We start from the raw sequence: 19818 nt of genomic DNA on the forward strand, positions 1-19818 counted from the left end.
GTTTCAAATCAAGATGTGTTCAATTTGAAATCAAGTGCTTACATATATCCTCTGGATGGTGTTTATAGAACCAAGTTTTCTTTACTGTTGCTTCCCACCTCTTGGTGAATCTCTGTCTTTATATTCAACATTTTAGCTGCCTCTTCATATCCTATATAAGGTCTTTAAAAACCTAGAATTAAAAAGGAGAATGGTAAATTAAAAAGTATGATAGAAAGCCTCTGTGACCAGTTATTTTGGTCAGTGTGCCATGTGCATGAGGGCGACATCACCGACTTGATCTCTGTATAAGCAGTGAATGAATTTTGTAGTATTTGGCTACACACAGCATTTCTGACTTCTTTTGGATTACTGATCTTATCAGGAACTGGATGAGATCATTTATTCTTTGAACTAGAAACTTGACTACCTTCTTTTCCCCCCCAGTATTTTATTTTATTTATTTTTTAAAATTTTTTATTTTATATTGGAGTATAGCCAATTAACAACGTTGTGATAGTTTCAGGTGCACAGCAAAGCGACTCAGCCATACATATACGTGTATCCATTCTCCCCGAAACTCCCTTCCCATCCAGGCTGCCATATAACATTGAGTAGAGTTCCGTGCACTATACAGTAGGTCCCTGTTGGTTATCCATTTATTTTATTTATTTTATACATCTTTATTGGAGTATAATTGCTTCACAATGCTGTGTTAGTTACAGTTGTACAACAAAGTGAATCAGCCATATGCATACGTATATCCCCATATCCCCTCCCTCTTGTGTCTGCCTCCCACTCTCCCTATCCCACCCCTCTAGGTCATCACAAAGTGCCGAGCTGATCTCCCTGTGCTATGCTGCTGCTTCCCACTAGCTATCTGTTTTACATTTAGTAGTATATATATATGTCGATGCTACTCTTGCTTCACCCCAGCTTCCCCCTCCCCCAATGGTGTGTCCTCAAGTCCATTCTCTATGTCTGCATCTTTATTCCTGCCCTGCCACTAGGTTCATCAGTACCATTTTTTAAAAAAATTCCACATATATGCGTTAACATATGGTATTTGTTTTTCTCTTCCTGACTGACTTCACTCTGTATGACAGGCTCTAGGTCCATCCACCTCACTACAGATTACTCAATTTCATTTCTTTTTATGGTTGAGTAGTATTCCATTGTATATATGTGCCACATCTTCTTTATCCATTCATCTGTCGATGGACACTTAGGTTGTTGCTTCCATGTCCTGGCTGTTGTAAATAGTGCTGCGGTGAACATTGGAGTACATGTCTCTTTTTGAATTATGGTTTTCTCAGGGTATATGCCCCGTAGTGGGATTGCTGGGTCATATGGTAGTTCTATTTTTAGTTTTTTAAGGAATGTCCATACTGTTCTCCATAGTGGCTCTATCAATTTACATTCCCACCAACAGTGCAGGAGGGTTCCCTTTTCTCCACACCCTCTCCAGCATTTATTGTTTCTAGATTTTTTGATAAGGGCCATTCTGACCAGTGTGAGGTGATACCTCATTGTAGTTTTGATTTGCATTTCTCTAATAGTGATGTTGGGCATCTTTTCATGTGCCTTTTGGCTATGTGTATGTCTTCTTTGGTGAAATGTCTATATAGGTCTTATGCCCATTTCTTAATTGGGTTGCTTGCTCTTTTGATATTGAGCTCCATGAGCTGTTTGTATAGTTTGGAGACTAATCCTTTGTCTGTTGCTTCATTTACAAATATTTTCTCCCATTCTGAGGGTTGTCTTTTCGTCCAGTTTATGGTTTACTTTGCTGTGCAAAAGCTTTTAATTAGGTTCCATTTGTTTATTTTTGTTTTTTCATTACTCTAGGAGGTGGGTCAAAAAAAAATCTTGCTGTGGTTTATGTCAAAGAGTGTTTTTCCTGTATTTTCCTCTAAGAGTTTTATAGTATCCGGTCTTACATTTAGGTCTTTAACCCATTTGGAGTTTATTTTTGTGTATGGTGTTAGGTAGTATTCTAATTTCATTCTTTTACATGTAGCTGTCCACTTTTCCCACCACCACTTATTGAAGAGGCTGTCTTTTCTCCATTGTATGGTCTTGCCTCCTTTGTCGTAAATTAGGTGACCGTATGTGCATGTGTTCATCTCTGGGCTTTCTATCCTGTTCCATTGATTATATTTCTGTTTTTGTGCCAGTGCCATACTGTCTTGATTACTGTAGCTTTGTAGTATAGTTTGAAGTTGGGGAGCCTGATTCCTCCAGCTCCGTTTTTCTTTCTCAAGATTGCTTTGGCTATACGAAGCCAGCATCACCCTGATACCAAAACCAGAAAAAGATATCACAAAAAAGAAAATTGTAGACCAATATCACTGATGAACATAGATGCAAAAATTCTGAACAAAATACTAGCAAACAGAATCCAACAACATATTAAAAGGATCATACACCATGATCAAGTGGAATTTATCCCAGGAGTGCAAGGATTCTTTAATATACACAAATCAATCAATGTGATACACCAAATTAACAAATTAAGGAATAAAAACCATACGATCATCTCAGTAGATGCAGGAAAAGCTTTTGACAAAATTCAACACTTATTTATGATAAAAACTCTCCAGAAAATGGGCATAGAGGGAACCTACCTCAGCATAATAAAGGCCATATATGGCAAACCCACAGTGAACATCATGCTCAATGGTGAAAAACTGAAAGCGTTTCCACTAAGATCAGCAACAAGACAAGGATGTCCACTCTTGCCACTCTTATTCAACATAGTTTTGGAAGTCCTAGCCACGGCAATCAGAGAAGAAAAAGAAATAAAAGGAATACAAATTGGAAAAGAAGAAGTAAAACTGTCACTGTTCACAGATGACATGATACTATACATAAAAAATCCTAAAGATGCCACCAGAAAACTACTAGAACTAATCAATGAATTTGGTAAGGTTGCAGGATACAAAATGAATGCACAGAAATCTCTTGCATTCCTATACACTAACAATGAAAAATCAGAAAGAGAAATTAAGGAAACACTCCCATTTACCATTGCAACAAAAAGAATAAAATACCTAGGAATAAACCTACTTAAGGAGGTGAAAGACTTATACTCAGAAAACTATAAAACACTGATGAAAGCAATCAAAGATGACATAAACAGATGGAAAAATATACCATGTTCTTGGATTGGAAGAATCAGTATTGTGAAAATGACCCAAAGCAATCTACAGATTCAGTGCAATCCCTATCAAACTATCAATGGCATTCTTCGCAGAATTAGAACAAAGAATTTTACAATTTGTATGGAAACACAAAAGAACCCGAATAGTGAAAGGTTATCCATTTTAATTATATCAGTGTGTACATGTCTATCCCATACTCCCTAACTATCCCTTTCCCCCATCCTTCCCCCCTGGTAACCATAAGTTCCTTCTCTAAGTCTGTGGAAGCTTGACTACCTTTTGTTAGCCCTGTGACCCTGGACAGCTCACCTAACCTACCTTGTAGATTGAACTTCATGTTCCTTTATCTGTAAAATGGAGATAAAGTAACACAGTCTGTGTAATAATATGTCTAACCCTGTACATGACTAGGAGTAGATCTTTTTCAAATGGTAATAACCCATAAGTAGAGCACAATTGATCCTGTGATATTTCCCTTATAACATTTGAAGAAAAGCTCAGTTTTTCAAAGCCTATTTTATCTATCTGTTTATTTTCTTTTATTTTGTTTTCATTGAAATGTAGTTGACATACAATATTTTGTAAGCTCAGATTTTCAGAGCCGATTTTATCTATTTTCTTTTCATTGGAATATAGTTGACATACAATATTTTGTTAGTTTCAGGTGAACTACATAGTGATTCAACATTTACATACATTATGAAATGATCACCAAATTAAGCCTAGTTACCATCTGTCCTTATACAAAGTTATTACAATATTATTGACCATATTCCTTGCACTCTACGTTACATCCCCATGACTTATTTATTTTCTAACTGGAAGTTTGTACCTCTTAATCCCTTTCACCTTTTTGGCCCCCTACTCCAGCCTTCTCCCCTCTGGCAACCACCTGTTTGTTCTCTGTATCTCTGAGTCTGTGTCTATTTTGTTTTGCTAGTTCGTTTGTTTTTCAGATTACACATATGAGTGAGATGATGCGGTATTTGTCTTTCTCTGTGTGACTTATTTCACTTAGCATGATACCCTCTGGGTTCATCCACGTTGTTTTAAATGGCGAGATTTCATTCTTTATATGGCTGAGTAATATCCCATTGTATATATATATACCACATCTTCTTTATCCATTTGTCTATTGTTGGACACTTAGGTTGCTTATGTGTCTTGGCTATTTGTAAGTAATGCTGCTATAACTGCTATGAACATTGCGGTGCATGTATCTTTTTGAATTAGTGTTTTCTTTTTCTTCAGGTAAATACCCAGGAGTGGAATTGCTGGCTCACATGGTAGTTCTGTTTTTAATTTTTTGAGGAACACCCTGTTTTCCATACTGGCTGCACCAGTTTACAGTCCCATCAGTAGTGCATGAGGGTTCCCTTTTCTATAGATCCTTTCCAGCACTTGCTATTTCTTGACTTTATTTATTTATTTATTTTTGGCTACGTTGGGTCTTCGTTGCTGCACACGGGCTTTCTCTCATTGCGGCAAGCGGGAGCTACTCTTCATTGTGGTACGTGGGCTTCTCATTGTGGTGGCTTCTCTTGTTGTGGAGCACGGGCTCTAGGCGCGTGGGCTTCAGTATTTGTGGCACGTGGGCTCAGTAGTTGTGGCTCGCAGGCTCAGTAGTTGTGGCACACGGGTTTAGTTGCTCCACGGCAAGTGGGATCTTCCCGGACCAGGACTCGAACCCGTGTCCCCTGCATTGTCAGGCAGATTCTTAACCACTGCGCCACCAGGGAAGTCCTATTTCTTGACTTTTGATGATAACCATTCTGACAGGTGTGAGGTTATAGCTCATTCTGTTTTTGATTTGCAGGAAATGCTCTACTTTTCATTTTATATGGCAGATACATTTTAGTGTTCTAGTATGTGCATTTATCAGTTTATGAAAGTGGTTTTAATGACAAGTAATTTAACTTAGTCTTAACATTTTTCATATGTTAGTTTTGAAGTTAAAGTTCTGCTGTTGTGAGCTGGTTAGCTTTGGTTATAATATACTAGATAACTGTGTGAGTCATTTATAAATTTTGCAATTTTATGTTTTAACGTAGGTTGTAAATGTGATTTTTAAAAACTTTTTATTTTGAAATAATTTTAAGCTTATAGAAAAGTTGCAAAAATAATACAAAGACTTCTCAAATACTTTTTACCCAGCTTCATAATATTAACATCTTGGGTAACAGTGGTACAATTATTAAAACCAAGAAATTAACATTGGTATAATTGTGTGATTGAAAAATTACAATTGTGAAGTATTTTATGAAAGTTTAGAATATTTATATAATTGTATACCATATTTTCTCTCAAGTCCAGTGACAAAAAAAGAAGTTGGCTATTATGTAGATGACAAAGTAAATTGTTAATATAGCCAACAGAACTGAAAAGTTTCACCTGTGAGAGCTTTTTAAATTACTAAAGTATTGCATTATGTTGTAGATCATTTAGAACATACTGATAAGGAAAAAGAAAATAAACATCACCCATAACATACCTCCGGAATTAACCACTGTTAATACTTTTGATATATCTATTTTTAAATATATCTTTTTTTGATACATATTAACAAAAATATAATTTGATATATGTCTTTTGCATATTTTTGTTTTGTGTAGACTTCCATTTTTTATTAGAAAATGAAGTCATGTTGTATACTTTATAATGTGCTTTTTGCTTTTAATAATATTGTAGGTCTCTTTCTTTGTCATTAAATAGACTTTTGTAATTCTGGCAGTGATTGTAAAATTTTTCATTTTGTGGAGATACTGTGATTTGTTTAAATATTCCTATATTGCTGGGCATATAGATTATTTCCAGTTCATAAAGTTGTGATTATAAACAATACTTCCATGAACACCCTTGTAGCTAAGTTATTCTTGTGTTACCAAGTTTTTTTACAGGGTAAGTCCCTAGACGTGGCATTACTGGGTCATAAGTCATGAACATTTCCCTCCATATCTCTGTGTTCCAAATTGGTGGATATGGAGGCCCGGCTGTAGGGACTTGAGCACCTGCGGATTTTGGTATCCATTGTGAGGTCCTGGAAACAATTCCCCACTGATGTTGAGGAACAACCGTAGTAAGAAATTGTTCTTAGATTTATATTCTATCCAACCAGCAGCAGTAGTTCCTAAGTGGGCCCTATTCCCCACCATTATTAATAGTGGTTGCGATTTTTAATTTATTTACCATATGATAGGCAAAAAAGTACTATTTATAGGCTATTCCTATCATCCTGAGACTTAACTGGTAAAACTCCAAGTTTAAAAGCATAGCTTTCATCAAGAGTTAATTGGATGAGTGTTGAGGTCATGTCTTGCCTAAGGTCATGCGGACGGTTGATGGAAGAACCGAAGTAAGAGCAGCGGTGGCCTCGGGAATGTCTGTCCTGTCCAGTGGATTTTTATTGTTAGACTGGATTTCCATTAAAATTAACTTTTTAAACATCAGCCCTCAGATTTCAGTTTGATTTTCATTTTTCAAAAAATAGTAGGTTTTTATTAAATAAATATAAAATAACTTATTTGGGGAATATGGAAAATGTGTCAATTTTCATAAGTAATCTTATTCACAATAGTGAATAATATGAGGTGATGACATAACTGCAGGCTGATCAAAAGTGATGGACGTGAGGAAACACAATAGAATTACATTCTGTTTTCATCTGATCTAATATTCTAGCCCAAAGAACAGCATCAAACCATTATATTTTGTTTTTTTATCTTAGAGAATGAAACAGTTACTCTCTAGTATGGACGCTTCACTTTCATATCTAAGATTCACATTTTTTTCTATCTCTTTAATTGTTACTAAAGATAGTTAAAAATAAGAATGTAATTTGTAAATGTAATATATAGTGCTTGAATTATGTCACTTATTTGAGAACATTAGTTTTTGATAAATTTCATAGCTTACAAATGAAAATGATTAGTGCTTTCTGAGTAAAAAATATTTTTCTTCTTTTTTTAGAGAGTTCTGGAGTCTGAAGAGCAAGTACTTGTTATGTACCATAGGTACTGGGAGGAATACAGCAAGGGTGCAGACTATATGGACTGCTTGTATAGGTAAGTACACTTTTAGACTCTCGACAGTCTAAACAGTATTGCCTGCATTTGGTAATTGCAGGAGTTTTTTGTTTTTACTACCTACTACCCATGAAAATGAGCAGAACTAAAGCATTACCTGATGTATGGACTTTTCTCTGCTACGGGGAAAGGTCTGCAGTGTGGGTCATGTGGGTATTTGGGAGCCAGGCAGTGTATGGAAACTTATTCTGTGAAAACTAAAACTGTATTTGATGGCATAGCTCTGTTTCTTCAGTTGTCTGGGACTGTGTAACACACATTAAATCTTGACAGATCCGAAGTGAAACTTCAGCTTGGATGAAACTTTTAGTGAATCTAAGCTCGTGCCCCCCTCTAGCATGCTCTTGTTTGACTCTAGGGTTCAGCATTTTATGTTTCATGGAAGTACCTGGCAGTTTTCTCTTGACGTTCTCCCGCCCTTTCCTCTAGACGTACTGAATTACTGGCAGTGTTGTGATGCCTTGTGGTCTCATATCATCCCACCTTTCCTTGTGCTATTCTGTCTGTCTGGATTGCTTTTCTTCCTTTCCCTGAATGACTAGTTCCCATTCCCCGCTCTGAACTCCCCTCTCCTTGCCTCAGTCTCCTGCTTAGATCTTTGGTGTTAACTGCCACTCATGTATGTTCCTGTGGCACCCTGGGCTGGTCCTCTCTAACTCATCCACGTAGACGGTGGAAATAAGTACAGTACCTAGGTACACAGGCAGAGACCCATTTGTTGAAGGACAGTGGATAAATAGGGAATAGTGCTGTTAAGCACCTGGGCCTTGTGGCCTGTGATGGTCGCAGTGATAATTTTGCCCTGTGCATTGTGGCTTGGGCCACAGATGAACCCCTGCCTCAGTTTCTTGCTGGAGAAGAGGAGTAGAGCTAGGTCTCAAAGCGTTTCCTGCACAGGTGCATGGGGCCAAGGCATGGTCGCCTTGGTGTGTCTGTCCTTTGCTTTACTGGTTCGTATTCCCTTTGGTTTTTATAACAACACTGGACTTTACTAGATGTAAGCTGCCTATGTTGGAAACTGGAACTCACTTCTAAATGGCCAGTAGCTCTATTTCCTCTTAGAAGAGCAAAATATAATAAAACCAGAAACCAGCAATTGCTAACATGGGCAAGGTTCGCTGGGGCTTTGGCTTTTACAGAACATGTCTGCCATCCATTAAACATCCTGACATTTGATTTCCCCCCTCCATCCACCAAAGTGGCCTAGTCATAAATAAAACTTTAAGAATTCCTTAGCTAAACCGTGGGGGAGAGCGGGGGGAGTTTTAAGGATCAGAGTGAGAGCATACGCGTGTTTTTGTCACTGCTGAGAAGCTGGGGCCACTGGTATATGGATGACAAAACAGTGCTTCGACTGTGTGCCGTGCAGTGGATCCCTCGTTAGCTGAGATACTTCAGTAAAGATTCAAGTTGTTTTTCTGTTCTTTCTTAGTTTTCTGGGGCACCGTTCTCTTGGTTCTCCTGCACCTCTCTTTACCAAAATCAAATTGGTATTATTGAAAGTAGTACTATTAAATTGGTACTGTTGATGAGCTTTTATTAAATTTTGCAATATATATGATATATACACATATGTATGTGTATATATAAAGCCATATGAGATAGTTGGTTTTTTACAATGGAGGAAAACTAAGAGTCAGAGAGGTCAAGGTCCCTGAGCTGGAAAAATTACAAGGGCAGAATTTAAACCCAGATCAGTCTGAATAAATCCATTTAACTTCTTCATTCTACCTAGCCTCATTCTAGAGAGTCATTGCAGTCACTTACATAGGTTCTATTCTCATCCTTTAGCTACACTCTGCATTCTTTCTAGGATGATCTCTATTACTCCTGGTTTTAGCTACAACCTAGATATTGATAACCACCAAAATAAATGTTTATTGAAGGTGGTCTAAGTTTCAGAGGAATATTCTTACCTAGCTGCCTGTACCTCCAGGATGTTCCGTGGGTACATCGTACTACTGCAGATGTTCACAACTGAGCTTGTTATCTTTTACACACACGCTGCCCCAGAAATACTCATTTTGGTTAATGGTAGTCCTGGACATCCAGATGTATAGGCCGGAAGTCTCAGTTATCCTTCACCTAGGGTTATCCTCTCTACCTGACCCCTCTTGGTCAGATCCTCCAAATGTCTCTTAAATTTATTATTTCCTTTGCAGTGCTATTATAGTATTGTAGTTCAAGCTTTTTGTTGTTTCGGACCTGGACTATTATTGATAACATCCCTGTAACCAGTCTCCCAGCCTTTGATTTCTAATTTATTCTATTTAGTAAACTTCTCAAGTGCAAATTTGATCACCGTCCAAAATCACGTAGTAACTTTCCACTGTCTGTAGTAAAGACTTAGAACCAATGGCTCATGGGATTCACTTATAGAGTGTTTTGTTTGACCTCTGTGGGGTTGGCTTCATGTGACTGATTTATTTAATTATATTGGTAGACTGGGTGGTGAGATCCTTCTCATAGAGGGTACATTTGATTAGATAATTAGATAAAAACTGTAATTAGTATAAAAAGTAGATAGTTAGATAAAAACTGCTTGATAGTCTTTGCTTGTTGGGTAGTAGGTTATCCAGGCTATCTCTTGTTATTAATCTTAGTCTATAAGGAAATCTGTGTGAAGAAATGTAAAGGAAAAAAATCAGTTTTATTTCAAAGCATTTTTCGGTATTATTGTTTTGAAGTAATTTCTAGCCTTTTCTTTACTCTGATTGATTTATAAGATGGATATGCATTAGCATAGGTGACTTAAGGATTCCAATTTTAAAGAAAAATAATGATGCTCCTACGCCACCTTTCCTGCTGCTACATATCTGTTTAGGCCCTGCGGGCCCTTGAAGTGGGATACTTAAAGTATTACCTTGAGAACTAACGACTCTTGAAATCCAGTAGGTATTAGTATGGGAACAGTTCTTATAATAGATTTTTTTAAAGATAGATTGAAATGCCTGATTTCTTAGAGGCTTCACAGTTACCTTAGGCTATTAGTTCTTGTTAGTTAATACTGTTGTGTTACTGCTGATACTCCAGAAAAGCAAAGGATACTTATCAATCACTTTGTTGCCAGAATAAATTATAAAAACATGTACTACTGCATGAGTTAGACCTGAGCAGAACAGTCAGGTATTGACTGTGTGGTAGAGTATTGACTATTTAAAGAAATTATTGAAAGTTATTTTACTTTACGATTTCCTAGAATATATATCTTTATTTAAAAACAAATGTGTGGTTAATAAATCTCATTGTAAAATACTACAGTGACTTAGAAATTAAGAATGGCGTCTGAATCAAAGTGAAAAATTATGCTACTTACATTTTAAATCATATCTATAAATTATTTTAAAAGCTTCTCTATCAAGCTTAAACTGTCAAGAGTAGAAATCTAATGAGAAGAATATAGATGATGAAAGTTAGTGTAAAATTTATTCCATGCGGGAAAGAGAATAGTGACTTGTCCTATCAGATATAAAACGTATAAAGCTCCACTGAAACAGTGTATTGGCTGTGGAATATACACACAGATCTCTAGTGAATCCAGACTTCTGCAGATCTAGCAGCTACTCTTCAGAGTCAGCAAACTCCTACGCTGAGAAGTTTACACTTACTGTATAGGAATAAGGGGGCTGCTGTAGGCTTCTGAATAGGGAGTTGATATCCTGAAAGCAGAATTTTTAGGTAAATTGGATATGCCAGAAATGGGAAATAGAGATCAGTCATGAGAATGTTGCACATGATCCAAGCAGAGAGTCAACGAATGGCATTGACAGTGAAAAGGAAAATAATGGGAGGAGGTGAGGAATAGTGTGAGAGAACAGGAGGACCAGCTGAGTAAAGGAGGTAAACGGAAGGATGAGATAAGTGATGCTAATGTTTTAGGTAGGATTACTGGGATGGCCATGGTACAGTGACCAGAAAAGGAATGGTTTGGAGCAAAGGGTCTTATAGAAAGGCACATGTAATGGTGCAGATATGACTAAGTTCCCCCTACTCGGCACTTTTCACTGTTGATATGTTACATTTGTTTATGTTTTTATGTCCTACCAGATGGGTAAGCTCTCTGGGCAGAGACTACATTTTTGTTTTTCGTTTTTCTATCCTCAGTGCCTTGTCGTACCTGGCATGCAGTACGCACTTGGTCAGTACTTGCTGAATGAGAGTGGGAGACCTCGTGAGTTTTCTGGCCCAGCTCTGCCACTTAGTAGCTGATGGACCTTTGCCGAGTTCTTTAAGCTGTCTAAGCTGCAATTTTCTTACACGTAAAATGAGGATCCTAATAGTACCCCATATATCTACCTCCTAGTATTCAGCCAGCTGCAATGCTTACGCCTGTCTCTGACACACGATAGGCGCTCCATAAGTGTCAGTGATTACTTTTATTTCCTGACATTCATGCTTTTATGATCTGTCTCCAGGCTGCTTTTCCAAGTTTGTGTTCTAATGTTAGCTTTTGCCATCCGTGCTGCTGAAACGTTACCCGTTTATTCATTTCGTAATTCGGAGAAGTATTTTTCGAGGACTGCCTGTCTGCCTGCCACTGTTCTGGACACTGTCTGCCAGACCTCACATTCTAGAGAGGAGGTGGATGTACAAAACCAGTAGACAAAGAAAAGAACAGGATTATTTCTCATAGTAGCAAGTGCTGTGAAGAAAACAGTTATGTATTAGATAGTTACTTCATTGGGGGCGGGAAGTGAAGGCTAGTTTGGTTTGGGGTCAGGTCAGGCCTGAGAGAGGTGTGTTTGAGCCGAGACCAGAGTGACAGAGGCCAGAGGTGAAATGCCCTACCCCAGGGAATCTGTTTCAGGTGAAGCAGCCGTTTCTCTCCAGCTCTTGCTTCCGTCTCAGTCCTGTTCCCCTTTTCTCAGCTGGAAGGCGTGGTGGAAGCACATCAGGAAATTATTAGGGTTACAGTGAGAATGGAAGGGAAAGCTAAATGATATTTTGAAGGAAATGGCTTTGTAACCAGTGGACAGAAGAGACTAAAATGTCACATGGAGCACCAAGGTTGTAAGCCCTGGAGTCCAGAGCTGGAAGTGAGTGAATGTGGGAGGGAACTTGTGTAAGTGGTGGTGGCCGTAGCGCTTTATTATTTTTCATCGTCTGCTAGGATTGTCAGTGGAGTTATGCAGTTGAAATTTTTGTTTTCTTTGCTTGCAGTTTCAGTTGTCTGAACATTCAGCAGACCTTTCATTTTGATTCAGTGAACGTGGGAAAGTGTGTGTTTTAATACAGAGATTTTGTGGTTGTTGCCTAAATACTTGTATTGTCAATAGCTATTTTCACCTTGGCAGAAGCTGTCAAACGAATAGTTTTAGGTGTTGAGCATTAAAGGCCTTGTGGTGAAATCTGGGATGGTGAAAAGTGATGCTTGAATATTACATGCCTTTGTACACATTTTATTTAATCTTAGAACTCTTTATTCATCTTAGTAGTTCTCAGAGTTCATCATAGTTATTAGTCTTTCTTTATAAAGCTGTTTACCCCTGGTAGACAAAGTGATCTTGAATCTGTCAGTTTTGCCCATACTTCTTACTGTCTGTAACAATCTATTGCATTTTCTCACCTACTGATTGTGATTTTTTTGTTTGTTTAAAAATGAAAAGTTATGTATTTAATGGTGATAAAATATAGAGAACTTTCTTGACTTTGATCTTTTAACCATTTTCTGTTTAATTCTTTGCAAAGTGAACTTGGCTTATTTAACAAGAAGAATCCGGGAATGAGCAAATTAGACTGTAGAGGGTTGACCCTTGGATAGGAGCTGTTGGGCTATAAGAGTATTGGAAAGTTTTAGAACAAAACCCCTGAGTTTTTTTAAGTGAGACTGTGGTAATAGGGGTTTTTTCTTTTTTGCTACTCTAGAGGTCTTACTCTTGGTCTCTTAGGGCCTAGCAAAGGGAGTTGGGCTGGTAATTTTTATCTTTTTTAAAAATTATATTTCTAATTTATATATAATTAGTTCCTTTTGGATGTATTACTGAACTACTCTACAGTTGATTATAACCCTAAAATTATTGCTCTAAAGTTGCACGTTACTTGTTTTCCTACTGATTTTGACAGTGTCTATTGATATTATGTTTGTTTTTCAGGTATCTCAACACCCAGTTTATTAAAAAGAATAAATTGACAGAAGCTGACCTTCAGTATGGTTATGGTGGTGTAGATATGAATGAACCACTTATGGAGATAGGAGAGGTAGGACATTCTTTAAATGACTGGCAAACATAAGAGTGTTTTTATATACTGAGGAAATTTGATTCACTGTCCTTTTCTTAAGGACACTGAGTGGACTATCTTAAAATTGTCAAGATTTAAAACATCCTAGGGAATAATTCCCTGGCGGTCCAGTGATTAAGACTCTGTGCTTCCAATGCAGGGGGACGCGGGTTCGATCCCTTGTTGGGGAACTAAGTTCCTGAAAGCTGCGTGGCCAAAGGGAAAAAAAAAATATCCTGAATGTTAAGTAAATGAAATACTGTTATGATTTCCTAAGAATCTTCGGATAGATGAGACGAACAGAAAAGATGTGATGAGTATTATTTTAATAGTTAAATTAATGATGGATGAATGACAGAAGGTTAATAGTTCTGCTGTATGAAAAATCTCATAAAAAATATTTAGAAAATGTTGAGACTCTTACGGTTGAAAAGTGTGAAGGACATGGACTTAAAAGAGAACCTACAAGAGAGGAAACACAAATTTGTGGATGCAACAAATTTATTTTAACTTTAAAAAGTAATTAAAGAGGGCTTCCCTGGTGGCGCAGTGTTTGAGAGTCCGCCTGCCAATGCTGGGGACGTGGGTTCGTGCCCCGGGCCGGGAAGATCCCACATGCTGCGGAGCGGCTGGGCCCGTGAGCCATGGCCGCTGAGCCTGCACGTCCGGAGCCTGTGCTCTGCAATGGGAGAGGCTACAACAGTGAGAGGCCCGCGTACTGCAAAAAAAAAAAAAAAAAAAATTTAAGAAATTCAGAGTAAAACAATAAAGTGTGCAGTTCAACCAATTCACTCAAATTTTTGAGGTACAGTTCAGATTTAAATGTGGAAAATTATAATAATATATAAAACATATACTGACTATGCAAGAAATACTCTGGTGCGGTGTTTTTTAAAAAATTATTTATTTATTTTTGGCTGTGTTGGGTCTTCGTTTCTGTGCGAGAGCTTTCTCTAGTTGTGGCAAGCGGGGGCCACTCTTCATCACGGTGCGCGGGCCTCTCACTGTCGTGGCCTCTCGTTGCGGAGCACAGGCTCCAGACGCACAGGCTCAGTAGTTGTGGCTCACAGGCCTAGTTGCTCCGCGGCATGTGGGATCTTACCAGACCAGGGATCGAACCTGTGTCCCCTGCATTAGCAGGCAGATTCTCAAGCACTGCGCCACCAGGGAAGCCCTAGTGCAGTGTTTTTTTATTCATGTCGTACATATTTATCGAGTCGCCAGACATTGGGGATACAATGGTGAACAGACAGAAGGTCCGCTCTCCTCATGGGGAAGCAGATGCCAACAAAGTAGAGAAATTAATGTTAAATTTTGTTGGGTGTCAGTGAAGGAAATAAACAACTAAGATGCAGCATTAGTAGAAATTTAAATTAGAATAACCCTTTTAGAAAGAAATTTATCAGTGTCTTTCAGTAGACTTTAAAATGTTCAATACCTGTTGACCAGGTAATCCCACGTCTGGTAATTTGTACTGCAAAACTAATACGGAAAAAACGGTTTAAATGTTTAAAAGTATTCCTTGCAGTCATTAATAAGGGTGACTAATGGACTAACAGTCTAAATTTCCAATACCCAATAAAAATCACACATAGAAGACTATATACAATATGATTTTGTTATGAAAGTAGGCAAAGGGATAAATTAGTAGAAAACAGTTCATAGAAACATTAACAAAGGGGAAAATGGTTTTTGAAAATATTTGGACACAACATTATATGTTTAATAGGAATAAAGCTGTAGAGGGGAAAGGATGTAGAGAAACAGATCAGTGGGAAATACCAGAATCTTAATAGCAGTTGCTTTAGTTTGTAGGATTATAAGTGAATGTTTTATTTTATAATCGTTCCTTATCACTAACGCCGTCATGCCCACTCCTCTTCCCAGAGGAAATCACTATAAACAATTAGATTTATATCTTTTCTGAATTTTACCTGCGCATTTACATATAAATATATATATACACACATAATAGTTTTGACATCAGAGCATACATAAAATTCTGCAACTTGTATTTCTTGCCTTTTGTTTAACAAGTAGGGGTATCAAATAATTATTAATTATTTATTAAACTATTCCCCTTAGTTTTCATTTTTTTGTTGTCACAAACAATACTGTGTGAACATCATTGTTCATTTGTTCACTTATTAAATATATTTTGAATCCCTCTGTGTGCTAGACACTGTACTATATGCTGGGAATATGGTAATGAGTAAAGTAAACAGAAATCTTACAATCATGGATTTACATTTGTGTATATATCTGCTGCTACATGAGCAGAAATTTTCATGGAGTGGGTACCGGGAAGTGGATTTTCTGGGTCAAAGCACAGCCTGAACTTTGATAGCCCTGCCACCTTGCCTTTCAAAGGCTTTACCAGTTTGCCCTCCTACTACAGCTATAAAATCCCATTTTCTTATGTATTATCTTCTTTGTGCTAATGAAAAAGAAAAAGAAGGCAAAACCTGAAGATTGTTCCTTGTGGGAAAACAGATGCTTTTACTTATTTTTATAAAATTACCAGTGATCAGAAAAAAGTTATCCCAGGGAAACAGTAGAGAGACTAAAAACAGAATCATACCTGTGTGGATGCAGCTACGTTGGAAACAGGAGAAATCAATTTTTTTTTTTAGGAACAATCAGTTTTTGATACTGGAATAATTTGTACTCTGTATGAGAAAAATTTATTGGAGTTTAAAGGCTTTCATGTGAAGGCAAAACTTGAAAACTTTGGAAGGCAGCATAGGAGCACACATATCTCCTCAAGGTTGACCTTAGGGAGCAAAAGAGTTCTTAAAAGACACAAGAATGCAGACAATAACGGAAAAGATTGATAAATTTGAGCACATTAAAATATAATATATTTTTACTTAAAAAATGCTGTAAAGAAATTCAAAAGTCAAGTCACAAACTATGACAAAGTGTGATATGTAAAACTGTCAAGGGATTAATTTCCACGATATATAAAGAACTACGAGGTCGCATTGAGAGCAAGACAAACATTAATGGAATAATGGGCAAAAGAGATGAATGGACAGTTTACAGAGAAAAAAGAAAACTGAAATGCACAAAAATCATAAAAAGATGTCCAGCCTTATTCAGGAAATTGCCAGTTAAAACGTGAAGGAGGTCCATTTTATGTCCATCACATTGGCAAAGTCTGACCGGAGCCTGGCAGTAGCAGTTGTTGTCAGGATGTTGGCTTCAAGTGTAACGTGGAAAACCACTTGGCTTTGTTTAGTAAAGCTGCACGGCTCCTGTCGGCCAGCATCTCCACTCGTCGGTGTGTATCAGGGAACCGCTTGCTTATGACCACCAGAAGGTGAATACAGGAACAGCCGCAGTGTTCTCAGTGGCAAAAGCTGGGATCACAAACAGTGTCATCAGCAGTAGAAAGTAAAAGCTGATCATAGTGTCTTCATACAAGAGGATACTATATAGCAATGCCAATGATTGAACTATAAACGCTATCAATTTGGTTGGATTTCAATAAGTTACAGTTAAAAAATTATACATAAGAAATAAGATTAAAAAATAACAAAAAATAAATTTAAAAATAACAACAAACAAAACAAACCAAAACGAAAATCATACATGGAAGAGCATACAATGTGATTTTGTTATCAAGGTCAGAAACAGTCAACTTCAGGACTTCCCTGGTGGTCCAGTGGTTAGGACTCCTTGCTTCCATTGCAGGGGGCACGGGTTTGATACTTGGTCGGGGAACTAAGATCCCACATGCCACGTGGTGCGGCCAAAAAAAAAAAGAAATAGTCAACTTCAAAAATATCATATGGGGATAGTTACACACTTGGTAGAGCTGTAAGGAAGGGAATGATTTAACACAAAACGCAGGATAGTGATAATCTCTGAGGGGAAAGAAAGGAGGAGGACATTTGGGGCAACAGTAATGGTGAAGTCGTATTTCTTAAATTGGGTGTTGAATACAGGTATGTTTATTTTATTATTCTTTAAATTGACTTATTCTTTTATGTTTGTATGAGAGGTGTTATAATTTTAAAAACCAGCCAACAGCCAAATCACATTATTTTATTTAACATAACTCCTTTGTTTCCATTATAGTTTTGGTGTCTGTAGCCCTTCCCTAATATTGGGCATTTAACAATCAATAAATTAAGGTTTTATAAAAATCAGTTATTTCTGTAAGATTTTCAATTAATGATAAAAGCTTAATTCCGTTGTTTGTACAAGTCTGATATGATAGTCATTGTCATTTTAAATTAGAAATTTATTTTCCTTATATTCAATTTTTATTTGAATTTTGAAGTAGAGTTATAAATACTTCATTTGATGGGTGTTTTTACTTTTAAAAGAAGTCTTGAACAAATGTTTAAATCAAATACTGAGTAATTCAGCCTTGATGATTTTCCTTTTTCCTGGCAGCTAGCATTGGATATGTGGAGGAAATTGATGGTTGAACCACTTCAGACCATCCTCATCCGAATGCTGCTCCGAGAAATCAAAAAGTGAGTACTGACATTGATCTTCCTGAGTCAGTTCTAATTTGCTGTTTGAAATGGTCTAAAATAGTGAACGGTTGCATGGCTGTCAACTGCACATAGGCCTCGTTTTACTGTAACAAGCCTCATTTTCCATTCTAATGCCAATATTTTAAAATCGTTTTATAATCTTTTGGTTTTGGGGGGCACATTTCACTATGACCTAATATGCTTCGTAAATAAATAAGTCCCTGAAGGAAGTGACTTGTTTTGTAATCCTGAAACATCTTGGATCTTGTAGGCAGTGCTGAGTTGTTTGAACATATTCTCAGCTGAAACCCTGATGACAATAACCTACTCAGGAAAACAGATTCTTCCAGTTGTTGGTCACCTTAATAATCAGTTAACTTGTGAGGTAAATTTATGAGAAAAGGGCTTCCCACTGTCCTCATGGCCCAGAGTGGTTGACTCTTTACCTAACTGCTGTGTGAATAACGTTTGGCACCAAGTAAGTTATCCTGTGGAGTCCAGAGTAGAACATTCTTGGTCAGCTCTGGCCTAGAAGATTCTTACTAGACCTCAGCTCTGGGGAATCCGAAACTGAAATCGCTCACACAGATAAATTTTAGGTGACTGGAACTACTGTGAAAGGAATGCTGTAGGCCAGTGAATTGCTGTGTGATAATGGCCAACTCCCTCTGAAACTGCTTTCATTAAGAAGACCCAAATACGGAGTTTTTTATGTGAGGAAAAAAGCAGAGCGTTGTTCTTACTATGGGGCTCCTAATAAGAAATAAGAGGTTAAGAAAAAAAGCCACAAAAGGAGAGACTATTTTAATAATTAATGTTAACACCAAATAGAAAATATGTGGTAGGAGTTAGTAACTTGGTTTTTAAAAATGGTCACTCACACTTTTCATGATTCTACTGTTTCCAAAGGTGATGAGAGAGAGGAAAGGCAGTAGTGAAGCAGTAGGGTGGAACAGTTTTCTTCCTTCCTCTTTCTCCACTGAACTATGACTGACTAAAAGAACACGTCCAACGAGAGTTACAGGCTCTAGTATAATTTCCTTTGCTAAGAAATATTAGCTTTCTTCTTGACTTAGAATTCAGCTATTTTACGTTAAAAGTATAATGAAAATATTGTTACAATTTTCTAAATGCACTTTTAATGAAATGTCTTTTTTTTTTTTTTAAAGAATTTTATTTATTTATGGCTGCGTTGGGTCTTCGTTTCTGCGCGAGGGCTTTCTCTAGTTGTGGCAAGCGGGGGCCACTCTTCATCGCGGTGCGTGGGCCTCTCACTACCGCAGCCTCTCTTGTTGCGGAGCACAGGCTCCAGATGTGCGGGCTCAGTAGTTGTGGCTCACAGGCCCAGTCACTCTGTGGCATGTGGGGTCTTCCCAGACCAGGGCGCGAACCTGTGTCCCTTGCATTGGCAGGCAGACTCCCAACCACTGCGCCACCAGGGAAGCCCCGAAATGTCTCTTTTAATATAATTTTGATCCAACCTAGTAAATTTTCCTTAAGTGTGATTGTTAACTTGTTAAAAATGAATTTTATGAAAAATTAAAGAAAATATAACTGAGAAAAATAATACAACAGTAGGATACTAATTCTGGAAAAGACATAGGGACTATATGTTTAGAGACATTAGGGCAACTTGTTTTGGTTTTGTTGTTAAAATCAGTTTCCATTAAAGTATTATTCAACATGCTTTACTAATATCTCATTTATTTTTTATGTCTACTCTATTAGGTAGGTATTATCTTACATTTTACAGCTAAAGGTACTAAGGCTTAATAATAATAATAAAATATGGAAACTGTATACCAAGCAGTGATCTAAAAACTTTACGTGTGAATCCCATTTAATCTTCACCCTAGGTGATTGGTACAGTTTACCATTTTACAG

At 37.3% G+C, this 19818-nt stretch overlaps 1 protein-coding gene across 3 annotated transcripts in view; it reads left to right on the forward strand.

Annotated features, from left to right (window-relative positions):
• CUL2 (cullin 2) overlaps window positions 1-19818 on the forward strand; it is an 83474-nt gene that overhangs the window by 23781 nt on the left and 39875 nt on the right. For 2 of the 3 annotated variants that reach the window (XM_082647563.1, XM_082647562.1), the window contains exons 4-6: window positions 7110-7204; window positions 13318-13423; window positions 17849-17931. In XM_082647563.1, the coding sequence (XP_082503689.1) occupies window positions 7110-7204; window positions 13318-13423; window positions 17849-17931 (284 nt within the window). Of the gene's footprint in view, window positions 1-7109; window positions 7205-12155; window positions 12262-13317; window positions 13424-17848; window positions 17932-19818 lie in introns of those variants that run through there. The other variant, XM_082647564.1, reaches the window with a different exon arrangement.

The sequence above is a fragment of the Grampus griseus genome (genome assembly GCF_964374135.1).
Source record: "Grampus griseus genome assembly, chromosome: 2".
Classification (NCBI taxonomy): Eukaryota; Metazoa; Chordata; class Mammalia; order Artiodactyla; family Delphinidae; genus Grampus; species Grampus griseus.